Genomic DNA, 23759 nt, shown 5'->3' with positions numbered 1-23759 from the left:
GTCCAATAGACCCAAAACAAAAGCTTTTGCTGAATAAGACGTAACTGAAGATCCATTGAAATGTCCAATATAGACGCCAAAACGGTAGTCCATTGATTAAGCAAAATGGGACGTTCCAATTCCCTGTTCCATTCCAGCTGTAAACCACTTGTGTCATATTTATTCACTGATAATAAATGTTTAACATGAATTGTAGGTTGATACATCTGATCAGTTTCAATAAGTATTTCCAATAGCAAAGGAGACTCCGAGGCAGTGAAAGCAGCAGGTCTGATCATCATCATGGCGATCACTCGTGACCGAGTAAAATTGTCTTCCAAAGATAGAGTCTATATAGATAACTCTTTAAAAAGATTAGACAGATTCACAGAAGATAGGTCAATCAACACATTAATCTCTAGCAGTGCGTCTGCAGGTGGCTGTAAAGGCCGATTCTGGATCTACACAGCCTCCCACAGTGAGGACATAGGTTTCCAGGTGGAAGGCGATCACGAGGAGGGTTTGCTTGATGTGCTTCTGTTGAGCTTGTTTCTCCCTTTCTCCCTGTACGCGTGCTTTTTCAAAGTCCATAGCACCTTTAATATAGTCTGACCTCCAGTTGGAACGCTCATGAGTTAGAGCTTCCCAGTTCTCAATCCTTATGTTACATTTTTTTAGATTAACTTTAAGAACATCTTTAAATCTCTTTTGCTGTCCACCAATATTCAATTTTCCATTCATAAGTTGGGAATAGATAACTGCAATAATCAGGCATTCGAACAACATGGCCAATCCAGCAAAGTTCATGTTGGAGAATCATTGTTTCAACACTGGTGGTCTTTGCTTCTTCCAGTACGCTCACATTAGTCCGTCTGTCTTCCCAAGTAATTTGCAGAATTTTTCAGAGGCAGCGTTGATGGAATTTTTTGAGAAGTTGGGAGTGGCGTTTATAGATGGTCCATGTTTCACAGGCGTACAGCAAGGTCAGTAGTACAATGGCTTTGTAAACAAGCATTTTGGTCTCCCTGCGAATGTCCCGATCCTCGAACACACTACGCTTCATTCAGGAGAATGCTACAATTGCAGAGCTCAGGCGATGCTGAATTTCAGCATCGATGTTGGCTTTTGTGGAGAGATGGCTGCCAAGATAAGAAAAGTGATTGACATTTTCCAGCATCACACCGTTAAGCTGGATTGATGGTGCTACAGACCGATTGGTTTGTGCTTGCTGGTAAAGCACTTTGGTTTTTTTGATGTTAAGCGAGAGGCCGAGCTTTTCATATGCTTCTACAAAGATGTTTAGGATAGTTTGGAAACCTCCTCTGAATGTGCGCAGATTACGTTATCATCAGCATATTCAACTTCTATGATAGAGGATGTAATTACCTTACGTTTTGCTTTCAGCCTACTGAGATTAAAAAGTTTTCCATCTGTTCGAAATATGATTTCTACACCAGTGGGAAGTTTCCCTTCAACAAGGTGTAGAATCATAACGATAAAGATAGCGAATAAGGTTGGAGCAATGACGCATCCCTGTTTAACGCCTGATCCCACTTTGAATGGATCACTTTGAGAGCCATTGTTATCCAAGATTGTTGCCGTCATGGAGGAGTTGCAAGATGTTCACAAATTTATTAGGGCTGAATCTAGATACCAACAAATGTTTCAATTGCAAATACTGCCATTTTGAAGGATAACTGAGTTTCAGTTTGTGAATTGGCTCAAATGTCCAAATTTATTTATTTGTTTATTACATTTATTACATTTATATTAGGGGTGGACGAAAGTCCCTTACCTGTCCTCGAAGGTTGTTCGCGGTGGGGGGGAGGCACTTCGCTGCTCCCCCCATGAAGTTCAGGCCGGGGGGGGGGAGGCTTCCCGCCTCGCCCGGCCGAAATTCAGGCTGGGGAGGAGGCTTCCCGCCTCGCCCGGCCGCGAACTCGAAAGTTTAAAAAAAAAAACAACGCCCCCGTGATAGGCTATGTGACGATTAACATAGCCTATCACGGCTAGATCTGCAAAGTCAGCCATGATAGGCTACGTTAATCGTCACGTAGCCTATCATGGGTGATTTAAAAAAAAAAGCGCGTACGGATAATGGCAGCCCCCATAGGGAGCCGCCATTCCCGTTCCTTATTTGGTCGCTGTAGTCTACATAAATCTTTAAATCTCCCTATGGGGGCCGCCATTAGCGTACGCGCTTTTTTTTTTTTCTTTTATTGGAATGGCGGCGGCGGCGGCAGCCGGTCAAAAGACCGGCTGCCGCTCCCGTCCCGCACAAACACCCACCGAACCGCCAGCCGGAACCGCCACCGGGAGGGACATTCGGCGAAGGTAAGTCCCGTCCCGGGGGTGGTGTGGGGTGCGGAGGATTTCTCCCCAAAACTTGTTCGGGGGGCCGAACACGTTGGCGCTTGGCCCCCCGAAGTTTCGGGGAGAAATTCTCCGCCATCCCTAATTTATATCCTGCCTTTTTTCATCCTTAGGGAACCCAAGGCAGAGTACATAATCCTCCTCCTCCCTATTTTATCCTCACAAGAACAACCCTGTGAGGTAGGTTGGGCTATGAGTCTGTGACTGGTCGAAAGTCACCCAGTGGGCTTCCATGGCTGAGTGGGGACTAGAACCTGGACCTCCCGGCTCCCAGTCCAACACTCTCACCACTATCCACTCATTCCCAACTGGAGTTCAGCTATGCACAGTTCCTTGTTAGCTATTTTCCAACAGCATTTCTACCAAAGGGAAGTGTGACTATTGTTCCATGCCCTCCTGCACTATGCTTATTCTTAGAAACTCAAAGCCTGTAACCACACAGCTCAGAAAATACTGATCACTTGTTAAGCTCTCAGAAAAGCTAGGAGGGCTCAACAAAGGCCTGTGAGCAGTGCCTTGCCTTTAGTTACTTGCTAAACCAAGGGATAAACAGCGCAAACACTAGGCCAAAAGCCAAGCATAGACTTCTGGCTTTGGCAGCGATGTCCATGATGTAAAACAATACACAGGTAGATGGCCTCACAATTATTCTTCTCTCGTACCATTCATTCATTCATTCATTCTTTCATTGAATTTATATCCTAATTTTTCTCTTGCAAGGAACTCAAGACAGATTACATTATCCTCCTTCTCTCCATTTTATCCTCACAATAACAACTCTGTGAGGTAGGGGTTTGTTTGTTTTCAATTAATCTTTTATTGTGAATCTTTACAAAACAAAACCAATTGAAAACATTACAAAACCTAGAAAAAGAGAATGAAATAAAAATAACAACAACTCTGTGAGGTAGGTTGGGCTGAGAGTCTGTGACTGGTCCTAAGTCACCCAGTGAGCTTCCATGGCTGACCAGGGACTAGAACCCAAACCTCCCGGCTCCCAGTCCAACACTCTCACCACTACACCACCCTGGCTATTATGCCTTTGTGGGTTGTATTGTCTAAGTTTATTGTCCTAATACTTCACTTTTAGATGCTTGATGCTAAATATAAAAAGGAAATGGGAGTGACATGGGTGTTGTATTGGGCTTTGCAAGTCCTTCGGGACTTCATGACCTTATACATTCTCTCTGGAACTCATTAAAATCTGTCTTGCCATATCTAGAGACATAGAGGACTAGCAACAGAAGGCAATGTTGAGCACAACTTTCTAGCCTCCATCCAAGGGGCCACGGTTAGGCAGAGCAAGTGATTGATTTATAAAATCAGTGAGTGTAAGACAAAGGTTTGGAAAGGCAGAATCAGAAGCTGACTATGGGCTGATCCGTCATTTTCAACAAGAAGGAGTTGGGGAAGGAGTTGAATTTACTTGGGTTGAATTTACTCTGTCAAGGGAACAACACTCTGCAGGTGGGGGTGGGATACCTGTTTTCCACCTGAGCACAATGTGAGTGTCTGAGTGCTTCTGCAGGATTTCAGTACCATTTTCCTGGTCACTCCTAAACTTCAGAAGGTGGATTCATCGGGTCCATGAGAGGAGCTGAGTGTGTATTGTAGCAGTCAGAAGACTGGTTGACCATGGGGATGGCGTGGGGCAAGGGAGACATACCACATCTATTCAACCAAAATTTCACAACAGCAAAGTGGTTATTTTGAATAGGACTTAGAAGGGAGTGTAATGGCAACTCATAGCACCATCAATATCAGTATTTTAATTCATTGCATCAGAATTGGTGTTAACCATGGATGGGGCTGACCACTGTAACTGATGAAATGTAATGTGCAAATCTATACCACAGGTATACCATATTAATTAATAGTAATTTCTTTCCCTAGAGGACCCTGGGAAGTGTTGTTCTATGAGATTCATATAAAAAGTATGCATTTGTTTGTGCCTGTGGTCAGTGCATATGTCAGGGTAAAATGGAAACTCCATTCATTAACAGAATTCTCAGCACCATGATCACCGAGGTACCAGGATACGATACCAAGGGCCAGGATACGGTGGAATAATTGCATTTGCTCACATCTGTCTCTTTATTTTATTTATTTATTACATTTCTATACGGCTGTTAAGGAAATACCCAAGGCAGGTTAGGTTGAACAGTCAGAAATGTATTAAAGCACATCATGGCCATGGGAGAGACAGATGAAACTGTGTCTCTCCCCTCAAAAGAAAACAGGATGCATTTATACAGACTGAAAGTTGGAGAACAAACAAAAAAACACACTACACATGCTCAGAAACCAATTAGTACTCCACACAGCCTTATCAGCACAGCGGCCTTCTTATCTTTAGGGATGAGTTACTTTGGTGGATAGGAATGTCTTTCTTATGAGCAAGTTACAATCACCTTCTCATGGTCACACACACACACACACACACAGAGTCTCATCAGGCACCTCACCTGAACCAAACTACTTACAAGGCCTAGTCAGGCCTACTTCCACACCGCCCAACAGCTCAAGCTCTCTGGCATTTCACAACAATTAAAACCACAAAATACAGAATAAGATACATTATAAAAATTTAAAAGTTTAAAACTACAGTATAAAAGTAAAAACCAAAATAAAACCTAGCAGCAATGCAGAGATTTGAAATACAGTAACAGATTTAAAACAACAGAACAAAGGGGGCAGTCCTATGGCCACAAGGTCTAGAGGGCCATAGAAATTTTCAGTTTCTGAGAACCGAGGTCAGAGCCCTGGCTTCGAGCTCAGTTCACAGAAGCTGTGCTCCTTGCCTGCTCCCCCTTACCCTTGTAGCTGGCACAGTTCTTCCTTGTCTCCATGCTCGAAAACAGCGCTGAGGAGTAGGGATGGCAGAGAATTCCGCCACGTACTCCGGGGGGGTGCATTCTTAGAATCCGCAGCCCCTCTGGAGTCCGTGGTGGAACGGACCACCCCACCCCGCCACCCCGTGAAGTCCGACCCAGCCAGATCCTTCCTGGCACCGCCAGGTCCGGCCGGGTCCATCCATGGCGGTCTTCGGACACAAATGGCATCTGGCGTAGTGGATGCCATTGGCGTCCCTTCCCCTTACCGTGATAGGCTACATAAATCTTTATGTAGCCTATCAAGGTAAGGCAAAGGGACACAAATGGCGTAGCGGATGCCATTTGCGTCCCTGCTCTTTACTGTGATAGGCTATGTAAAGATTTACGTAGCCTATCACGGTAAGGCAAAGGGATGCAAATGGCATCCGCTACGCCATATGCCATTTGTGTCTGAAGACCAGCCATGGCCGGAAGTCCAGCAGCAGCCGGCCCCAGCAGAGCCAGGTAGGTGGGGTTCGTACACCCCTACTGAGGGGGTGAAAAGAAGGTGGTACATATGAGAGGAGACAATCATTCAGGTAATCTGGCCCCAAGCAATTTAGGGTTTTGTACATTAATACCAGCACTTTGAATCTGGCCCGGACATGGACTGGCAGCCAGTGCAGATGGAAATGTACTGGCGTGGCATGATATGATCACGTTGGCCAGTCTAGTTGTTCACTTTGCCTCCCCAGTTCCTACTCTCCCTGTATCTCAGGGAAGGGAATGGTATGTTATGCTTAGTACTGTGCCAAAAATTTCAATTCTTCCATTTTCAGCATTGGGGGGGGGGGATGAAAACTCTGGTGAAAGAGGCTGGGGGTTCTTACTGAATGCCTATTAGAGAGGGTGAGGTCACACAGTTGCCTGAGAGTTCAGACAGAACTGACAGGCTAGAGAAGAGTCCTGGGCTCCTGCAAGTGCAAGGGGTGTTTTTAAAAAAATGGAAAGAAGACCCCCTCAAGAATTGCCTACACTTAAAACAGTATGGACAAACCCTGTCCCCCTCCACAAGGACAAAATTCTCCCCCTCCCTGCAAAAGAAGTAGAGAAAACAATGCCTCTTTTGCAGAGAGAGAAAAAGTTCTGGAAAATAGGGGTCAGGATTCGGCACAGCACTAGTTATTTTTATGCCTATTTTCCTGCTGCCGCTGGAAAGTGCCATGTACATTGATAGCTTTATAGGTACTTAAGTAAAGAATCAAGTATGTCAATAAATGAATGAATGAATGAATGAATGACGACAACACCGACCAGGGCCAACATCAAGGGTAGGCAAGGCTGGGCACCTCCCAAGGGCCACATCACAGCAGGGGCCCACTGAAAAGGGCATCCTGGGGTTGCTTCTCCCCCTTCACCACTGCAGCCTGCTTTTCGCCTGCCTCGCCCTCTGACCCTGACAACGGTGGTGGTGAGAAGGAGCACCAGTAGATGCCATGGCTTCCTTGCGCTCTGCCTGAAAAGCAAGTGCAGCAGGGATGAGAAAGTGAGAGGATGAGGAGCAATAGCAGCTGGTGACACGGGTGGTGAGGAGGGAGACGCACCGAGGGATGGGGCCTCCTGAGGGGTCCTTGCTCAAGGGCCCTCAAAAACCTGCAGCTGGCCCTGACAGCAACAAAATGCTTTGGAGCTAGGTTTTAATTTTTCACCATTTATTTCTAGTGGTGTGTAAGTCACTAAGACGATATTCGCCAGGTTACCTGAGCGCCATGTAACACAGCCAAGAGATTACGCTTCGCAGACATTACCATTTGAGCTGAAATGAAGGGGAGGGGGCAATTCTCACACAATTTCTAACTTAAACCTTCTTTGAAAATATTACAATTCAAAATGTTACAATACAAAATGTTACAGAGAGGGACAGGGGGAGTGCAACCCTGTTAATTCTGCTCGATATCTCATCGGCTTTTGATACCATCAACCGTGGTATCCTCCTGGATTGACTCCGTGGGATGGATATTGGCGGCACTGTGCACAGTGGTTCCAGTCCTACCTACGGGGCCGATTTCAGAAAGTAACATTAGGTGACTATTCCTCTGCCCCCTGGCAATTGAGCTATGGGGTGCCGCAGGGTACCATCTTGTCCCCAATGTTGTTTAACATCTATATGAAGCCACTGGGAGCGGTCATTAGGGGATCTGGAGCTAAATGCCATCAGTATGCTGATGACATGCAGCTCTATCTCTCTGTGACATCTGAATCAGGAGAGGCTGTGCAAGCCCTGAATCAGTGCCTAGACTCAGTAATGGGCTGGATGTGGGCCAATAAACTGAAGCTGAATCCTGGCAAGATGGAAGCCCTGTGGGTGAGTGCTTCCCAGGTCCGGGAGATAGGCTCATTGCCTGTTCTGGATGGGGTTGCACTCCCTCTGAAAGATCAGGTCCATAGTCTGGGGGTATTCCTAGATCCATCTTTGTCACTGGAGGCCCAAGTGGTTGCAGCTGCTCGGAGTGCCTTTTACCAGCTTCGGCTGGTTCGCCAGCTACGGCCTCTCCTGGACAGGGATAGCTTGACCACAGTGGTACAGGCATTAGTAACCTCAAGACTGGATTACTGCAATGTGCTCTATGTGGGGCTGCCCTTAAGGCTGGTCCGGAAGCTGGAGCTAGTGCAGAATGCAGCAGCTTGGCTGTTGTCAGGAGCTGCCCCTTTTCAGTATGTAACTCCTTTGCTGAGGGAACTGCACTGGCTGCCTATTAGCTACTGGGCCAGGTTTCAGGTATTAATACTAGTGTACAAAGCCCTAAACAACTTGGGACCAGGATACCTGAGAGAGCGCTCCCTTCCTTACCAACCTGCCTGGTCATTGAGGTCATCAAGGGCATGTTCCTGGTGGTTCCACATGGACCCATGGCCTGGTTGGAGTCTACCAGGAAAAGAGCCTTCAGTGTGGTAGCCCCCTTTCTTTGGAATTTCCTACCTTTAGAGGTCAGGCAGGCATGAATATTGCGTTCCTTCCGGCGCCTCCTGAAGACGTTGTTCTTTCAAGAGGCCTTCCTTGCATGACCAGCTGTGGTTTGTTATACTCCACTTTGCTGGGGTTTGGCTTTTTAAAAAAAAATGTTTTAACTCTTTTAACCATTGTTTTATTCTTTTATCATGTTGTTCACCGCTCTGAAATCTTCTGATGAGGAGCTGTATATAAATATTGTAAATAAATAAATAAATTCATATATAATTAATCTTTTCCCCAATATTTCCATTCATACAGACTGTTTGTTTGTTTGTTTGTTTATTCATTTCATTTCTATACTGCCCAATAGCCAAAGCTCTCTGGGCGGTTCACAAAAATTAAAACAAAAGAGCACACAATAAAACAATACAAAATATATAAAACATTAAAACCACAGTAAACAATACAACCAGAATAAAACCAGAATAAAACCTAGCAGCAGTGCAGGGATTTAAAATAGAGATTTAAAATAGCAAAGGTAGAAGTCTAAAGAGCTAAAATGCTAAAGTGCCTGGGAAAATAAAAAGGTCTTCACCTGGTGCTGGAAAGAATACAATGTAGGTGCCAACCTCACCAGGGAGCTCATTCCACAGCTGGGGTGCCACAGCAGAAAAAAACCCTCCTCCTAGTAGCCACCCACCTCACTTCCTTTGGCAGGGGCCCACGGAGAAGGGCCTGTGAAGACTATTGAATTTGCAGAGTTTTAAAAGCCATAGAGTTATTTAATCTGGCAAGGTGATGCTTGATGTTAACATTCACATAAAGACTTAAGAAGATTTTCTTTCCAAATCTTCTTAAGCCCTCAAACTCCCTCAAACTCCAAACCGAATAAGCCCTCAAACTCCAAACCGAAAGGCAATGTTTGAAGATACCCACTTTTCAAAAAGGCACATTGAATTCTAAAATGTTGACAATTGTTGAAGTCTGAGATTGTTGTAGTTGGTAAAATATAGGAAATACATTTTTCTTGCTTAGGCTGGGTGAGGCCAAAGGTGCAGCACTTGACAATGTTGTTACAATTGGCACAACCAGGTGAAAACCTCACAACTCTGGTTGCTGACGGAAGACTCTCTTGATTAGTCTTTTCTTCAGGGCTTTTTTCACCTCCTCATTCCTCAGACTATAGATGATGGGGTTTAGCATGGGGATCACAATGGTGTAGAAGACAGATACTATTTTGTCCTGCTCCACTGCCTCCAGGCCTCCAGGTTGCACATACATGAAGGTCAAGGAACCATAGTATAGTACAATGGCAGTCATGTGTGAGGCACAGGTTGAGAAGGTCTTAAGCCTCCCTCTGGTTGAGCGCATCTTCAAGATGGTGGAAATGATATAAGTGTAAGAGACAAGCACAATCACTGCATTCCCTACCACAGCAAAAGTGGAGAGGACAAAGAGTACCACCATGGAAACATAGTTATCTGAGCAGGAGAGACGTAGCAAAGGGGGGATGTCACAGAAAAAGGAGCTGACTTCATTGGAGCCACAGAAAGACAGCCTAAAGGTCCCAATGGTATGGGCAAAGGCAGTCACAAGCCCCAACAAGTAGCATCCAGCCACAAGCTGTAGACAGACCTTTCTGGCCATAGCAACAGGATAAAACAGCGGGTTGCAAATGGCAACAAAACGATCATAAGCCATGGCGGCCAGAAGATAGCACTCTGTTGTGGCATAGAAGGTGAAGAGCCACAGCTGGGTTGCACAGGCGGTGTATGAAATTACCTTCCTGGTGGCAAGCAGGTCACACAGCATCTTGGGGGTGATAATGGAGGAATAGCAGATGTCAATGAAGGACAAGTTGCTGAGGAAAAAATACATTGGAGACTGCAGGAGGGAATCTGTCTGGATCAGCACAATCATACCCAGATTTCCTGTCAGGGTCAGGAGGTAAATCAGTAGGAAGAGGAAAAACAAGGGTATCTCCACTTCAGAATGATCTGAGAAACCTAAGAGAATGAACTCAGACACTTCGGTCCTGTTGGCCTCTGGCATTCTTCCAGTAGAATTAACCTTCAAGTCAGGAACAAGAGCTAAAATGAGGGAATGGGTAAAATCCTTTTCATTTCTATGGTTTCCAGACAGGTATTCTGAAACCATTGTTCATGTTACTTAATTACTTGCATCACTCCAAGGCTGATTTTATGTAGCGTACATTTAGTAAAAACCCACATGCATGGACACATGCATGTTTTTTTAAAAAAATGTTTTAAGGTTAAGGATTTAGATGGAGTGATCAGCCAGACCTGTTCATTGACCAATTGATCATATCGAGCCATTCAATATTCATTAAAATGGATCTTTAAAAAAGAAAATGAAAGCGCTAAATATGGGGGCATCTTTCCAGTAATGGCAGCTACCCTTCGTGCAAGCAGAAGACTCTTCCTTCCTCTAGGAAATGTAGACATAGAATTCAATATATATAGTACCTGCTTGCACAGTCTCAGTCATGCCTGTGATCAAGCAGAGTTTTCCTCATATAGTGCACTGATTCTAAGGCTGCAAGTGTTTGTGTATTTTAAAGACATGGGGGTGGTGCTTATTAGTCCACTGGAAACCTTCCCTTGGTGCACAAACCCAAGAGTCCTTGGGAGAGCCCTTCCTCCACTCCAGGATTTACAATCATCTTCAACATCCATAAACAATTAAGGCTGCAATCCCATTAAACTCCGTGGGCCTTACTGTGACTAGACGTGCATAGGATTGCACTGTTGCCATTCTAGGTCCCCCTACACAGCGTCTGGGGTGCCACAGGATGCTTTGGATCCCCAACTCCAAGGCCAGAGACAGAGTTCTGACCTCAGAAGAGGTCCAATCATGGATCTCCCCCCCACACACACACACAGTCACCTGGAAAGCTTTCCATGGTACCTCCTCACCTGAGGTCGGAGGCTGCCAGAAAAATCCACCCAGCACCTGGCCTCCTCAGAGGTGCTTTTCCTTAGTCATACACTTCCGATATATAGACAAGTTTTGCACTGCGCTCTGCATCACAGCCCACAAATCTGAGCTTTGCCCGCTAGCTCCACACTTCATCCACTCTGGAATCTGCCCCCTGACTCAGAGGACTCTTCCTCAGGCCCTATCCAGGGTTTTTTAAAACATCAAAACTTGATGTTGATGTCATGGGCTGTATGTGTGCAATGTGCTGCACCCACGGGTTCTCTGCCACCCTCTGCTCTTCTTTTTCATTTTGTCTTTCCTTCTTTCTTTCTGTCTAGATCCTTCATTACGTATGTCCCTTTCCCAAGAAGCAGCAATGAGATGTTTTCCATTTCATGCAATGATGCTATTGTAGCTAGGGATGTATGAAAGTCACTTATCTTGCCCGAAATTTGATTCACGGTGGGGGGGAGGCGCTCCGTCCCTCCCCCCGAAATTCTGGCCAGGGGGGAGGCGCCCCGTCCCTTCCGCCATGAATCCTGGCTGGCCGGGAACACAAATGGCAGCGGCCGTAGCCGCCGCCGTTTGCGTCCCTGCAATCAGCCGTGATAGGCTACGTAAATGTTTACGTAGCCTATCACAGCTGAGTAAAAACAAACAAAAAAACAAACATGGGCGCCGCCATTTGCGTTCCTTATTTTGGCACGTCTAGTCTACGTAAACATTTACGTAGACTACGGCGAAAATAAGGGGAACGCAAATAGCGTAGCGTCTACACTATTTGCGTTCCCCTTATTTTCGCCGTAGTCTACGTAAATGTTTACGGAGACTACAGACTAGACGTGCCAAAATAAGGAATGCAAATGGCGGCGCCCATGTGCGCCATTTGCGTACGCGCGGTTTTTTGGGTTTTTTTTAATTCAGCCGTGGTAGGCTACGTAAACATTTACATAGCCTATCACGGTATTTTTTAAAAATCTAGCCGTGATAGGCTACATAAATGTTTACGTAGCCTATCACTTTTTTTTTTTAATTTCAGGTCCTGATATCAAATCCACAGAATTTAATGGGTGTCGGCTTCCATTGCTTTTGGAGGGCATTCCCTGTGACCTCCTTACAAGTATTCAGTTTCTGAGTCTGGCTAAACTGTCTCTGTTTAGCTCTGTGTCCTGATAATGGGTCCTGAGAAACTCAGCTTCAAGAGTGCTCCTCTGGGCTGAGGGGCTGATTGAGTTGGGGGAGGAACCAAGGGAATGACGGCTGTAATTTTCCACTTGGAGGGCTTATGATGAGGGAGGGGGGAGAAATTAACTCAGTTCCCATTTCAATGTGAACTTAATTAATTCCACACTTTTGGACAAATACGCGACCCGTATTTGAAATTCACATTTTTCCAAGTGCATTTCTCTTAAAAAAAAAAAAAGCATACAAAAATGTATATACTAGTGAAAATAACGTTAAAATGCATGATATTAGGAAAATCTGTTGGAAACAATGTGTCCATTATGTGTCTATTGTCCCCTCCTATTTTTTGTTCCCATCCCCACCCATCTTGCAACAGATGCTGAGCAGTATGTGAGCATGGTCATTGGGCTCTTTGGGGGCTTTCTCCCCCCACCCCATTAGGTTTTTTTCCCTAAAGTGTTTTGTACTTCTGCAAACCTTAGGGATCCCCCAAGCGGGCTGATACCTCCCTCTCGGGAATTGATGGTACTGTTTTAGCTACAGAAGGATCAGCACTTGGAGAATGGATTCACTATTCGTATATAGGATTGGAGAATAGGGATCCAGAAAAAATGAAGGCCATGAACCAACATCAGATATCATTTGAGTTGAGGAGGCACAGGACAAGCTGAATAGTATGCACACAGCTCTTTCTTCTAGCACCTCACTGCCAGTCCCCACCCTTCAACAACTGCTGCCTGTGGCGGATGCTTTACTCTGCCTAATGGTAGGGCTGGCTCTGTGCACTGAAATTACAGTATGTTTTCTTCAGTACACTTTTGGTTGATTTAACAGGAGATCATCTGATGACAAAGCAAGAATTTCTCTCCAGGTTCTCATCTTGGTGCTCCATTCTTTTAAAATGCCTTGATCCATTCATTCCCAACTGGAGTTCAGCTATGCACAGTTCCTTGTTAGCTATTTTCCAACACCGTTTCTACCAAAGGGAAGTGTGTCTATTGTTCCATGCCCTCCTGCACTATGCTTATTCTTAGAAACTCAAAGCCTGTAACCACACAGCTCAGAAAATACTGATCACTTGTTAAGCTCTCAGAAAAGCTAGGAGGGCTCAACAAAGGCCTGTGAGCAGTGCCTTGCCTTTAGTTACTTGCTAAGCCAAGGGATAAACAGCGGAAACACTAGGCCAAAAGCCAAGCATAGACTTCTGGCTTTGGCAGCGATGTCCATGATGTAAAACAATACACAGGTAGATGGCCCCACAATTATTCTTCTCTCGTACCATTCATTCATTCATTCATTCTTTCATTGAATTTACATCCTAATTTTCCTCTTGCAAGGAACTCAAGACAGATTACATTATCCTCCTTCTCTCCATTTTATCCTCACAATAACAACTCTTGAGGTAGGGGTTTGTTTGTTTTCAATTAATCTTTTATTGTGAATCTTTACAAAACAAAACCAATTGAAAACATTACAAAACCTAGAAAAAGAGAATGAAATAAAAATAACAACAACTCTGTGAGGTAGGTTGGGCTGAGAGTCTGTGACTGGTCCTAAGTCACCCAGTGAGCTTCCATGGCTGACCAGGGACTAGAACCCAAACCTCCCGGCTCCCAGTCCAACACTCTCACCACTACACCACCCTGGCTATTATGCCTTTGTGGGTTGTATTGTCTAAGTTTATTGTCCTAATACTTCACTTTTAGATGCTTGATGCTAAATATAAAAAGGAAATGGGAGTGACATGGGTGTTGTATTGGGCTTTGCAAGTCCTTCGGGACTTCATGACCTTATACATTCTCTCTGGAACTCATTAAAATCTGTCTTGCCATATCTAGAGACATAGAGGACTAGCAACAGAAGGCAATGTTGAGCACAACTTTCTAGCCTCCATCCAAGGGGCCACGGTTAGGCAGAGCAAGTGATTGATTTATAAAATCAGTGAGTGTAAGACAAAGGTTTGGAAAGGCAGAATCAGAAGCTGACTATGGGCTGATCCGTCATTTGCATCACTGCGTCGTTTTCAGTGACAGAATTCTAGCCGGTGTTTTATAGCTATCTGTTGTAGAGCTGTTCTGATGTTATCACAATCCATATTCAGAATGTGGCACATAAACATTTAAATAAATAAATGAGCAAGGAGAGAGCTATGCTCAAAATAACTGAATAAGTACCATGTCAGGGGAATATTCACAATGGTGGAAGGACTATAAAGATTGGCATATAAAAAGGCATTGAAATATACGTATATATGCACGCTATATGTATATTCCAATCTGTTTCTGATCGTGAATACAACCCCCCCCCCCAAAAAAAAAAGGAGGATTAGTGTTACTCTGCACTAATGGAATTTAGGAGGTTTGGATTTTGTCTGTGCCATGTGACACTGATTCTCCTTGTAGCAGGTCTCTATTAGGAAACAGACATCTCTCATTATCCACCCACACTCACACCTCAACATTACCCAGCTATTTCCTATATGCAATTCATTGTGCTCCTTCCCCAACAAGAAGGAGTTGGGGAAGGAGTTGAATTTACTTGGGTTGAATTTACTCTGTCAAGGGAACAACACTCTGCAGGTGAGGGTGGGATACCTGTTTTCCACCTGAGCACAATGTGAGTGTCTGACTGCTTCTGCTTCAATGCCATTTTCCCAGTCACTACTAAATTTCAGAAGGTGGCTTCATCAGGTCCATGAGAGGAGCTGGGTGTGTATTGCAGCAGTCGCATGACTGGTTGACCATAGGTATAGCGTTGGGCAAGGGAGACATACCACATCCACTTAAGCAAAGTTTCACAACATCAAAGTGGTTATTTTGAATAGGACTTAGAAGGGCGTGTAATGGGAACTCATAGCACCATCAATATCAGTGTTTGGACTCGTTGCATCAGAATTGCTGTTAGCCATGGACGGGGCTGCCCACTATACCTGGTCAAATGTAATGTGCAAATCTCCACCACAGGTATACCATATTAATAGTAATTTGTTTCCCTAGAGGACCCTGGGATGTGTAGGTCTGTGAGACTGGTATAAACAGTATGCATTTGTTTGTGCCTGTGGTAAGTGCTGATTTAAGGGTAAAGTGGAAACTCCACTCACTAACAGAATTCTCAGCACCATCATCAAACCTGCTGAGGGCCAGGATAGGGCAGGATAATTGCATCTGCTCACATTCATCTGTTTATTTTATTTTATGTATTACATTTCTAGACCACCCAATAGCTCAAGCTCTCTGATGATTCGCAACAATTAAAACCACAAAATACAGCATAAGATACATTATAAAAAATTAAAAGTTTAAAACTACAGTACAAAAGTAAAAATAAAAATAAAACCGAGCAGCAATGCAGAGATTTAAAATACGGTGACAGATTTAAAACAACAGAACAAAGGGGGCAATCCTATGGCCACAAGGCACTGTCTAGAGGGCCATAGGATTCTTCAGTTTCTGGGACCCAAGGTGAGAGCCTTGGCGCCAAGCTCAGCTCCAAGAAGCTGTGCCCTTTGCCCCCTCCCCCTTGTAGCTAGCACGGTTCTTCCCCATCTCCATGTTTGGTAACAGAGCACTGAGAGGGTGAAAAGAGGGTTGTCCCAGGGACAGGGAGGGGAGGAGACCACATAAGCCTCTTTACGAGGCTTCCTATGTGCCGCAAAGACCCCCTCTCCCACTCTAAAGTCCCCGGCTCGATGCACAAAATCATGCGTCTAGCCAAAAATGCAGGATGGCCACAGTACAGAGGAGAAGATCGCCCCTGTGCTCCAGCTGCCCTGCATAGGATAGTCGCCTGCCTCTGAGTTCAGAGGCTAACATCTATGTCCATAGCATAATAAAATGGCCTTCCCTGGCACTTGAAAAAGCACTATGTAGGCACCAGGCAAACCTCTCAGGGAAGCTCATTCCACAACTGGGGTGCCACAGCAGAAAAGGCACTGTTCCTGGTAGCCACCTACCTTACTTCCTGTGGCAGGGGCTCCTGGAGATGTGGCGCTGAAGATGATCTTACGGTCTAGGCAAGTTAATATGAGAGGAGACGATCATTCAGGTAACCTGGCCCCAAGCAATTTAGTGTTTTGAATGTTAATACCAGCACTTTGAATCTGGCCCGGACATGGACTGGCAGACAGTGCAGATGGAAAAGTACCGGCATGATATGATCGCATTGACCAGTCTTCTTTTTTCCTTTGCCTCCCCAGTTCCTACTCTCCCTGTCTCTCAGGGAAGGAAACAATATGTTATGGTTAGTACTGTGCTGAAAATTTCAATTCTTCAGTTTTCAGCATTGAAAATTGAAAGAGGTGAAAGAGGCTGGGAGGTGAGAATTTCAGAGAATTTTCCCCTGGGGGAGGAGGACAGGGTTTCCACATACCGTTTTAAGTGTAGACAATTCTTGAGGGGGTCTTCTATTTTTTATTTAAAAAACAAAACACTGCCTGCACTTGCAGGAGCCCAGGACTCTTCTCCAACTGGGGTTCTTACTGAATGCCTATTGGAGAGGGTGAGGTCACATGGTTGCCTGAGAGTTCAGACAGAACTGCCAGGCTGGAGAAGAGTCCTGGGCTCCTGCAAGTGCAGGGGGTGTTTTTTTAAAAAAATAAAAATAAAAATTAGAAAGAAGACCCCTCAAGAATTGCCTACACTTAAAACAGTATGTGGAAACTGTGTCTCACTCTGCAAGGAGAAAATTCTCCCCCTCCCTGCAAAACAAGCAGAGAAAACAATGCTTCTTTTGCAGGGAGAGAAAAAGTTCTGGAAAATAGGGGGCAGGATTCGGCACAGCACTAGTTATTTTTATGCCTATTTTCCTGCTGCCGCTGGAAAGTGCCATGTACATTGATAGCTTTGTAGGTATGACAGTAAATAAACAAGTATGTCAATGAATGAATGAATGACGACGACAAGGACCAGGGCCAGCATCAAGGGTAGGCAAGGCTGGGCACCCCCCAAAGGCCACATCGCAGCAGGGGCCCACTGAAAAGAGCATCCTGGGGTTGCTTCTCCCCCTTCACCACTGCAGCCTGCTTTTCGCCTGCCTCGCCCTCTGACCCAGGCAACGGTGGTGGTGAGCAGGATGTCAAGGGCTCCTTGGAGGCCTCTCTCAGTCTAATCCAGTAGCCAAGTCCAGACACAGACAAAGAGATTCTTTTCAAAGCTTTATTCTTCTTTTACAACTTAATAACTCTACAGGTAGCAACTAGATCTGAGCAGCAGCATCCCTTTGCCCTAAGTTGGAACAGTTGGTCCCTGTTTGAAAGGCAATTACTGGCAGACCCCTGAATATAAGGACTAGGGAGAATCCCTCCCCTTTTCCCTTGGATCCTCTGGGCGCAACCATTCTTTGAGCGTGAACCATTTGGCGCCGCTCTCTGCATCTGCGCCGCGCATCCCCCCCAGTCTGCTATCTGTGCTGAGTCACTCCCTGGACTGCTTTCTAAACTACGAATGTGGGTGGGAGGAATCTCCGTCAGCTGTTGGTCCTGGGAAAAAAGGAGCGTGCTCTTCTCCTGAAGAAGTGACTCTAGGGATGGGGGAGAATTTCTCCCCGAAACTTCGGGGGGCCGAGTGCCAACGTATTCGGCCCCCTGAAGTAGTTTCGGGGAGAAATTCTCCGCCCCTCCACCCACCCCCCCCCCCCCCCGGGATGGGACTTACGTTTCCCGAATGTCGCTCCCGGTGGCGGGTCACAGCAGCTGTTCGGCAGGGCTTCGACAGGGGCAGGGGCGGCAGCCGGTCTTTCGACCGGCTGCCGCCGCCGCCGCCATTCCAAGAAAAGTAAAAAAAAAAAAACACCCCCGTGATATGCTACGTGACGATTAACTATCATGGCTAGATTTGCAAAGTCAGCGGTGATAGGCTACGTAAATCGTCACGTAGCCTATCACAGGGGCGTTTTTTTTTTTTAACTTTTTATTTCGTGGCCGGGCGAGGCGAGGCGCCTCCTCCCCGGCCTGAATTTCGGCCAGGCGAGGCGGGAAGCCTCCCCCCCGGCCTGAATTTCGGCCGGGCGAGGAGGGAAGCCTCCCCCCCAGCCTGAATTTCGGGGGGAGCAGCAAAGCGCCTCCCCCCCACCGCGAAGCAAGCTGCGAGACCAGGTAAGTGACTTTCGTGCACCCCTAGCGACTGCTCTTCCTCAGCATCAGAACTATTCTGGGATTCTATGGGCTCAGTGTCCACCCTGACACAGGAGCACCAGTAGATGCCATGGCTTCCGTGCGCTCTGCCTGGCAAGCAAGTGCAGCACGGATGAGAAAGAGAGAGGATGAGCGCAATAGCAGCTGGTGACACGGGTGGTGAGGAGGGAGACGCACCGAGGGACGGGCCTCCTGAGGGTGCCTTGCTCAAGGCCCTCAAAAACCTGCAGCTGGCCCCGACAGCAACAAGATGCTTTGGAGCTAGGTTTTAATTTTTCACATTTATTTCTAGTGGTGTGTAAGACGGTATTCGCCAGGTTACCTGAGCGCCATGTAACACAGCCAAGAGATTACGCTTCGCAGACATTACCATTTGAGCTGAAATGAAGGGGAGGGGGCAGTTCTCACACAATTTCTAACTTAAACCTTCTTTGAAAATATTACAATTCAAAATGTTACAACACAAAATGTTACAGAGAGGGACAGGGGGAGTGCAACCCTGTTAATTCTGCTCGATATCTCATCGGCTTTTGATACCATCAACCGTGGTATCCTCCTGGATTGACTCCATGGGATGGATATTGGCGGCACTGTGCACAGTGGTTCCAGTCCTACCTACGGGGCCGATTTCAGAAAGTAACATTAGGTGACTATTCCTCTGCCCCCTGGCAATTGAGCTATGGGGTGCCGCAGGGTACCATCTTGTCCCCAGTGTTGTTTAACATCTATATGAAGCCACTGGGAGCGGTCATTAGGGGATCTGGAGCTAAATGCCATCAGTATGCTGATGACATGCAGCTCTATCTCCCTGTGACATCTGAATCAGGAGAGGCTGTGCAAGTCCTGAATCAGTGCCTAGACTCAGTAATGGGCTGGATGTGGGCCAATAAACTGAAGCTGAATCCTGGCAAGATGGAAGCCCTGTGGGTGAGTGCTTCCCAGGTCCGGGTAATAGGCTCATTGCCTGTTCTGGATGGGGTTGCACTCCCTCTGAAAGATCAGGTCCATAGTCTGGGGGTATTCCTAGATCCATCTTTGTCACTGGAGGCCCGAGTGGTTGCGGCTGCTCGGAGTGCCTTTTACCAGCTTCGGCTGGTTTGCCAGCTACGGCCTCTCCTGGACAGGGATAGCTTGACCACGGTGGTACAGGCATTAGTAACCTCAAGACTGGATTACTGCAATGTGCTCTATGTGGGGCTGCCCTTAAGGCTGGTCTGGAAGCTGGAGCTAGTGCAGAATGCAGCAGCTCGGCTGTTGTCGGGAGCTGCCCCTTTTCAGCGTGTAACGCCTTTGCTGAGGGAACTGCACTGGCTGCCTATTAGCTACTGGGCCAGGTTTCAGGTATTAGTACTAGTGTACAAAGCCCTAAACAACTTGGGACCAGGATACCTGAGAGAGCGCTCCCTTCCTTACCAACCTGCCCGGTCATTGAGGTCATCAAGGGCATGTTCCTGGTGGTTCCACATGGACCCATGGCCTGGTTGGAGTCTACCAGGAAAAGAGCCTTCAGTGTGGTAGCCCCCTTTCTTTGGAATTTCCTACCTTTAGAGGTCAGGCAGACACCAATATTGTGTTCCTTCCGGCGCCTCCTGAAGACGTTGTTCTTTCAAGAGGCCTTCCTTGCATGACCAGCTGTGGTTTGTTATACTCCACTTTGCTGGGGTTTGTCTTTTTTTAAAAAAAAATGTTTTAACTCTTTTAACCATTGTTTTATTCTTTTATCATGTTGTTCACCGCTCTGAAATCTTCTGATGAGGAGCTGTATATAAATATTGTAAATAAATAAATAAATAAATAAAGTCATATATAATTAATCTTTTCCCCAATATTTCCATTCATACAGACTGTTTGTTTGTTTGTTTATTCATTTCATTTTTATACTGCCCAATAGCCAAAGCTCTCTGGGCGGTTCACAAAAATTAAAAGAGCACACAATAAAACAATACAAAGTATATAAAACATTAAAACCACAGTAAACAATACAACCAGAATAAAACCAGAATAAAACCTAGCAGCAGTGCATGGATTTAAAATAGAGATTTAAAACAGCAATGGTAGAAGTCTAAAGAGCTAAAATGCTAAAGTGCCTGGGAAAATAAAAAGGTCTTCACCTGGCGCCGGAAAGAATACAATGTAGGTGCCAGGCGAACCTCACCAGGGAGCTCATTCCACAGCCGGGGTGCCACAGCAGAAAAAAAACCCTCCTCCTAGTAGCCACCCACCTCACTTCCTTTGGCAGGGGCCCACGGAGAAGGGCCTGTGAAGACTATTGAATTTGCAGAGTTTTAAAAGCCATAGAGGTATTTAATCTGGCAAGGTGATGCTTGACGTTAACATTCACATAAAGACTTAAGAAGATTTTCTTTTCAAATCTTCTTAAGCCCTCAAACTCCCTCAAACTCCAAACCGAATAAGCCCTCAAACTCCAAACCGAAAAGCAATGTTTGAAGATAACCACTTTTCAAAAGGGCAGATTGAATTCTAAAATGTTGACAATTGTTGAAGTCTGAGAGATTGTTGTAGTTGGTAAAATACAGGAAATACATTTCCCTTGCTTAGGCTGGGTGAGGCCAAAGGTGCAGCACTTGACAATGTTGTTACAATTGGCACAACCAGGTGAAAACCTCACAACTCTGGCTGCTGACGGAAGACTCTCTTGATTAGTCTTTTCTTCAGGGCTTTTTTCACCTCCTCATTCCTCAGACTATAGATGAAGGGGTTCAGCATGGGGATCACAATGGTGTAGAAGACAGATACTATTTTGTCCTGCTCCACTGCCTCCAGGCCTCCAGGTTGCACATACATAAAGGTCAAGGAACCATAGTATAGTACAATGGCAGTCATGTGTGAGGCACAGGTTGAGAAGGTCTTAAGCCTCCCTCTGGTTGAGCGCATCTTCAAGATGGTGGAAATGATATAAGTGTAAGAGACAAGCACAATCACTGCATTCCCTACCACAGCAAAAGTGGAGAGGACAAAGAGTACCACCATGGAAACATAGTTATCTGAGCAGGAGAGACGTAGCAAAGGGGGGATGTCACAGAAAAAGGAGCTGACTTCATTGGAGCCACAGAAAGACAGCCTAAAGGTCCCAATGGTAAGGGCAAAGGCAGTCACAAGCCCCAACAAGTAGCATCCAGCCACAAGCTGTAGACAGACCTTTCTGGCCATAGCAACAGGATAAAACAGCGGGTTGCAAATGGCAACAAAACGATCATAAGCCATGGCGGCCAGAAGATAGCACTCTGTTGTGGCATAGAAGGTGAAGAGCCACAGCTGGGTTGCACAGGCGGTGTATGAAATTACCTTCCTGGTGGCAAGCAGGTCACACAGCATCCTGGGGGTGACAATGGAGGAACAGCAGATGTCAATGAAGGACAAGTTGCTGAGGAAAAAATACATTGGAGACTGCAGGAGGGAATCTGTCTGGATCAGCACAATCATACCCAGATTTCCTGTCAGGGTCAGGAGGTAAATCAGTAGGAAGAGGAAAAACAAGGGTATCTCCACTTCAGAATGATCTGAGAAACCTAAGAGAATGAACTCAGACACTTCGGTCCTGTTGGCCTCTGGCATTCTTCCACTAGGATTAACCTTCAAGTCAGGAACAAGAGCTAAAATGAGGGAATGGGTAAAATCCTTTTCATTTCTATGGTTTCCAGACAGGTATTCTGAAACCATTGTTCATGTTACTTAATTACTTGCATCACTCCAAGGCTGATTTTATGTAGCGTACATTTAGTAAAAACCCACATGCATGGACACATGCATGTTTTTTTTAAAAAAATGTTTTAAGGTTAAGGATTTAGATGGAGTGATCAGCCAGACCTGTTCATTGACCAATTGATCATATAGAGCCATTCAATATTCATTAAAATGGATCTTTAAAAAAGAAAATGAAAGCGCTAAATATGGGGGCATCTTTCCAGTATTAGCAACTACCCTTCGTGCAAGCAGAAGACCCTTCCTCAGTCTAGGAAACGTAGACATAGAATTCAATATATACAGTACCTGCTTGCACAGTCTCAGCCATGCCTGTGATCAAGCAGAATTTTCCTCATATAGTGCACTGATTCTAAGGCTGCAAGTGTTTGTGTGTTTTAAAGACATGGGGGGGGGTGCTTGTTAGTCCACTGGAAACCTTCCCTTGGTGCACAAACCCAAGAGTCCTTGGGAGAGCCCTTCCTCCACTCCAGGATTTACAATCATCTTCAGCATCCATAAACAATTAAGGCTGCAATCCCATTAAACTCCGTGGGCCTTACTGTGACTAGACGTGCATAGGATTACACTGTTGCCATTCTAGGTCCCCCTACACAGCGTCTGGGGTGCCACAGGATGCTTTGGATCCCGAACTCCAAGGCCAGAGACAGAGTTCTGACCTCAGAGGAGGTCCAATCATGGATCTCCCCCCACACACACACACACACAGTCGCCCTGGAAAGCTTTCCATGGGACCTCCTCACCTGAGGTCGGAGGCTGCCAGAAAAAGCCACCCAGCACCTGGCCTCCTCAGCGGTGCTTTTCTTTAGTCATACACTTCCGATGCATAGACAAGTTTTGCACTGCGCTCTGCATCACAGCCCACAAATCTGAGCTTTGCCCACTAGCTCCACACTTCATCCACTCTGGAATCTGCCCCCTGACTCAGAGGACTCTTCCTCAGGCCCTATCCAGGGTTTTTTAAAACATCAAAACTTGACAACCGCAAGTCATAATATCCAGGACTGGGTTAAGTGGACCAGTAGTCTTACTCAGTAAAGCAGAAGCCCCATATATCCTAAACCCTGCTTGGAGGCATTGATGTCATGGGCTGTATGTGTGCAATGTGCTGCATCCATGGGTTCTCTGCCACCCTCTGTTCTTCTTTTTCATTTTGTCTTTCCTTCTTTTTTTCTGTCTAGATCTTTCATTACGTATGTCTCTTTCCCAAGAAGCAGTAATGAGATGTTTTCCATTTCATGCAATGATGCTATTGTAGCTTGCAGTACAGCGGCTGCTTGCAGCACATCTCCTCTCCCATATCGTTATTTATTGCCCAGTAGCGGTCATACAGTCCGGCATTGTTTTCCTCCACTGCCTCACTGGCACCAGAATTGCCCTCCCATGGACGTTTGTTAAAGGATTTCAAGTGTACTTATACATGTCCACTGTATTTTAATCTCTTCCATTCCCTCCCTTGTAGTCAGTGCAGTCACAGAGTCTGGCACTGTTTTCCCCCACCCCCACAATTGCCCTCCCATGGATGTTCCTTGTCACTACCTGCACAGGTCAGGAGTGGGTAGTCCATTAAGCCAGCCACTGTCAGCTTGCACCTGCATCCTCCAGCCTCTGCCAGCCTGTGGCTGCCACCACTGGCCTGCCTCCTCCAGCCTGTGCCTGTCTC

The 23759-nt window shown here is 45.9% G+C and overlaps 2 protein-coding genes across 2 annotated transcripts; both read right to left on the bottom strand.

Annotated features, from left to right (window-relative positions):
- Positions 1-9219: 9219 nt before the first annotated feature.
- On the bottom strand, positions 9220-10170 carry LOC146358073 (olfactory receptor 9I1-like). The gene has a single exon (XM_084855073.1). The coding sequence runs from the start codon at positions 10168-10170 to the stop codon at positions 9220-9222; it is 951 nt and encodes a 316-aa protein (XP_084711199.1).
- A 10828-nt stretch (positions 10171-20998) lies between these two features.
- On the bottom strand, positions 20999-21949 carry LOC146358072 (olfactory receptor 9I1-like). Its single transcript, XM_084855057.1, has one exon. The coding sequence runs from the start codon at positions 21947-21949 to the stop codon at positions 20999-21001; it is 951 nt and encodes a 316-aa protein (XP_084711183.1).
- Positions 21950-23759: the final 1810 nt, after the last annotated feature.

This window comes from Heloderma suspectum, chromosome 1, assembly GCF_057233095.1.
Source record: "Heloderma suspectum isolate Gila_16-S chromosome 1, 16-S_ref, whole genome shotgun sequence".
Lineage (NCBI taxonomy): Eukaryota > Metazoa > Chordata > Lepidosauria > Squamata > Helodermatidae > Heloderma > Heloderma suspectum.
This window is presented reverse-complemented; position numbering and strand designations above follow the sequence as displayed.

Excerpts from the sequence above, each read along its gene's own strand:
- LOC146358073 (XM_084855073.1), bottom strand. The coding sequence starts at position 10,170 with ATGCCAGAGGCCAACAGGACCGAAGTGTCTGAGTTCATTCTCTTAGGT.
- LOC146358072 (XM_084855057.1), bottom strand. The coding sequence starts at position 21,949 with ATGCCAGAGGCCAACAGGACCGAAGTGTCTGAGTTCATTCTCTTAGGT.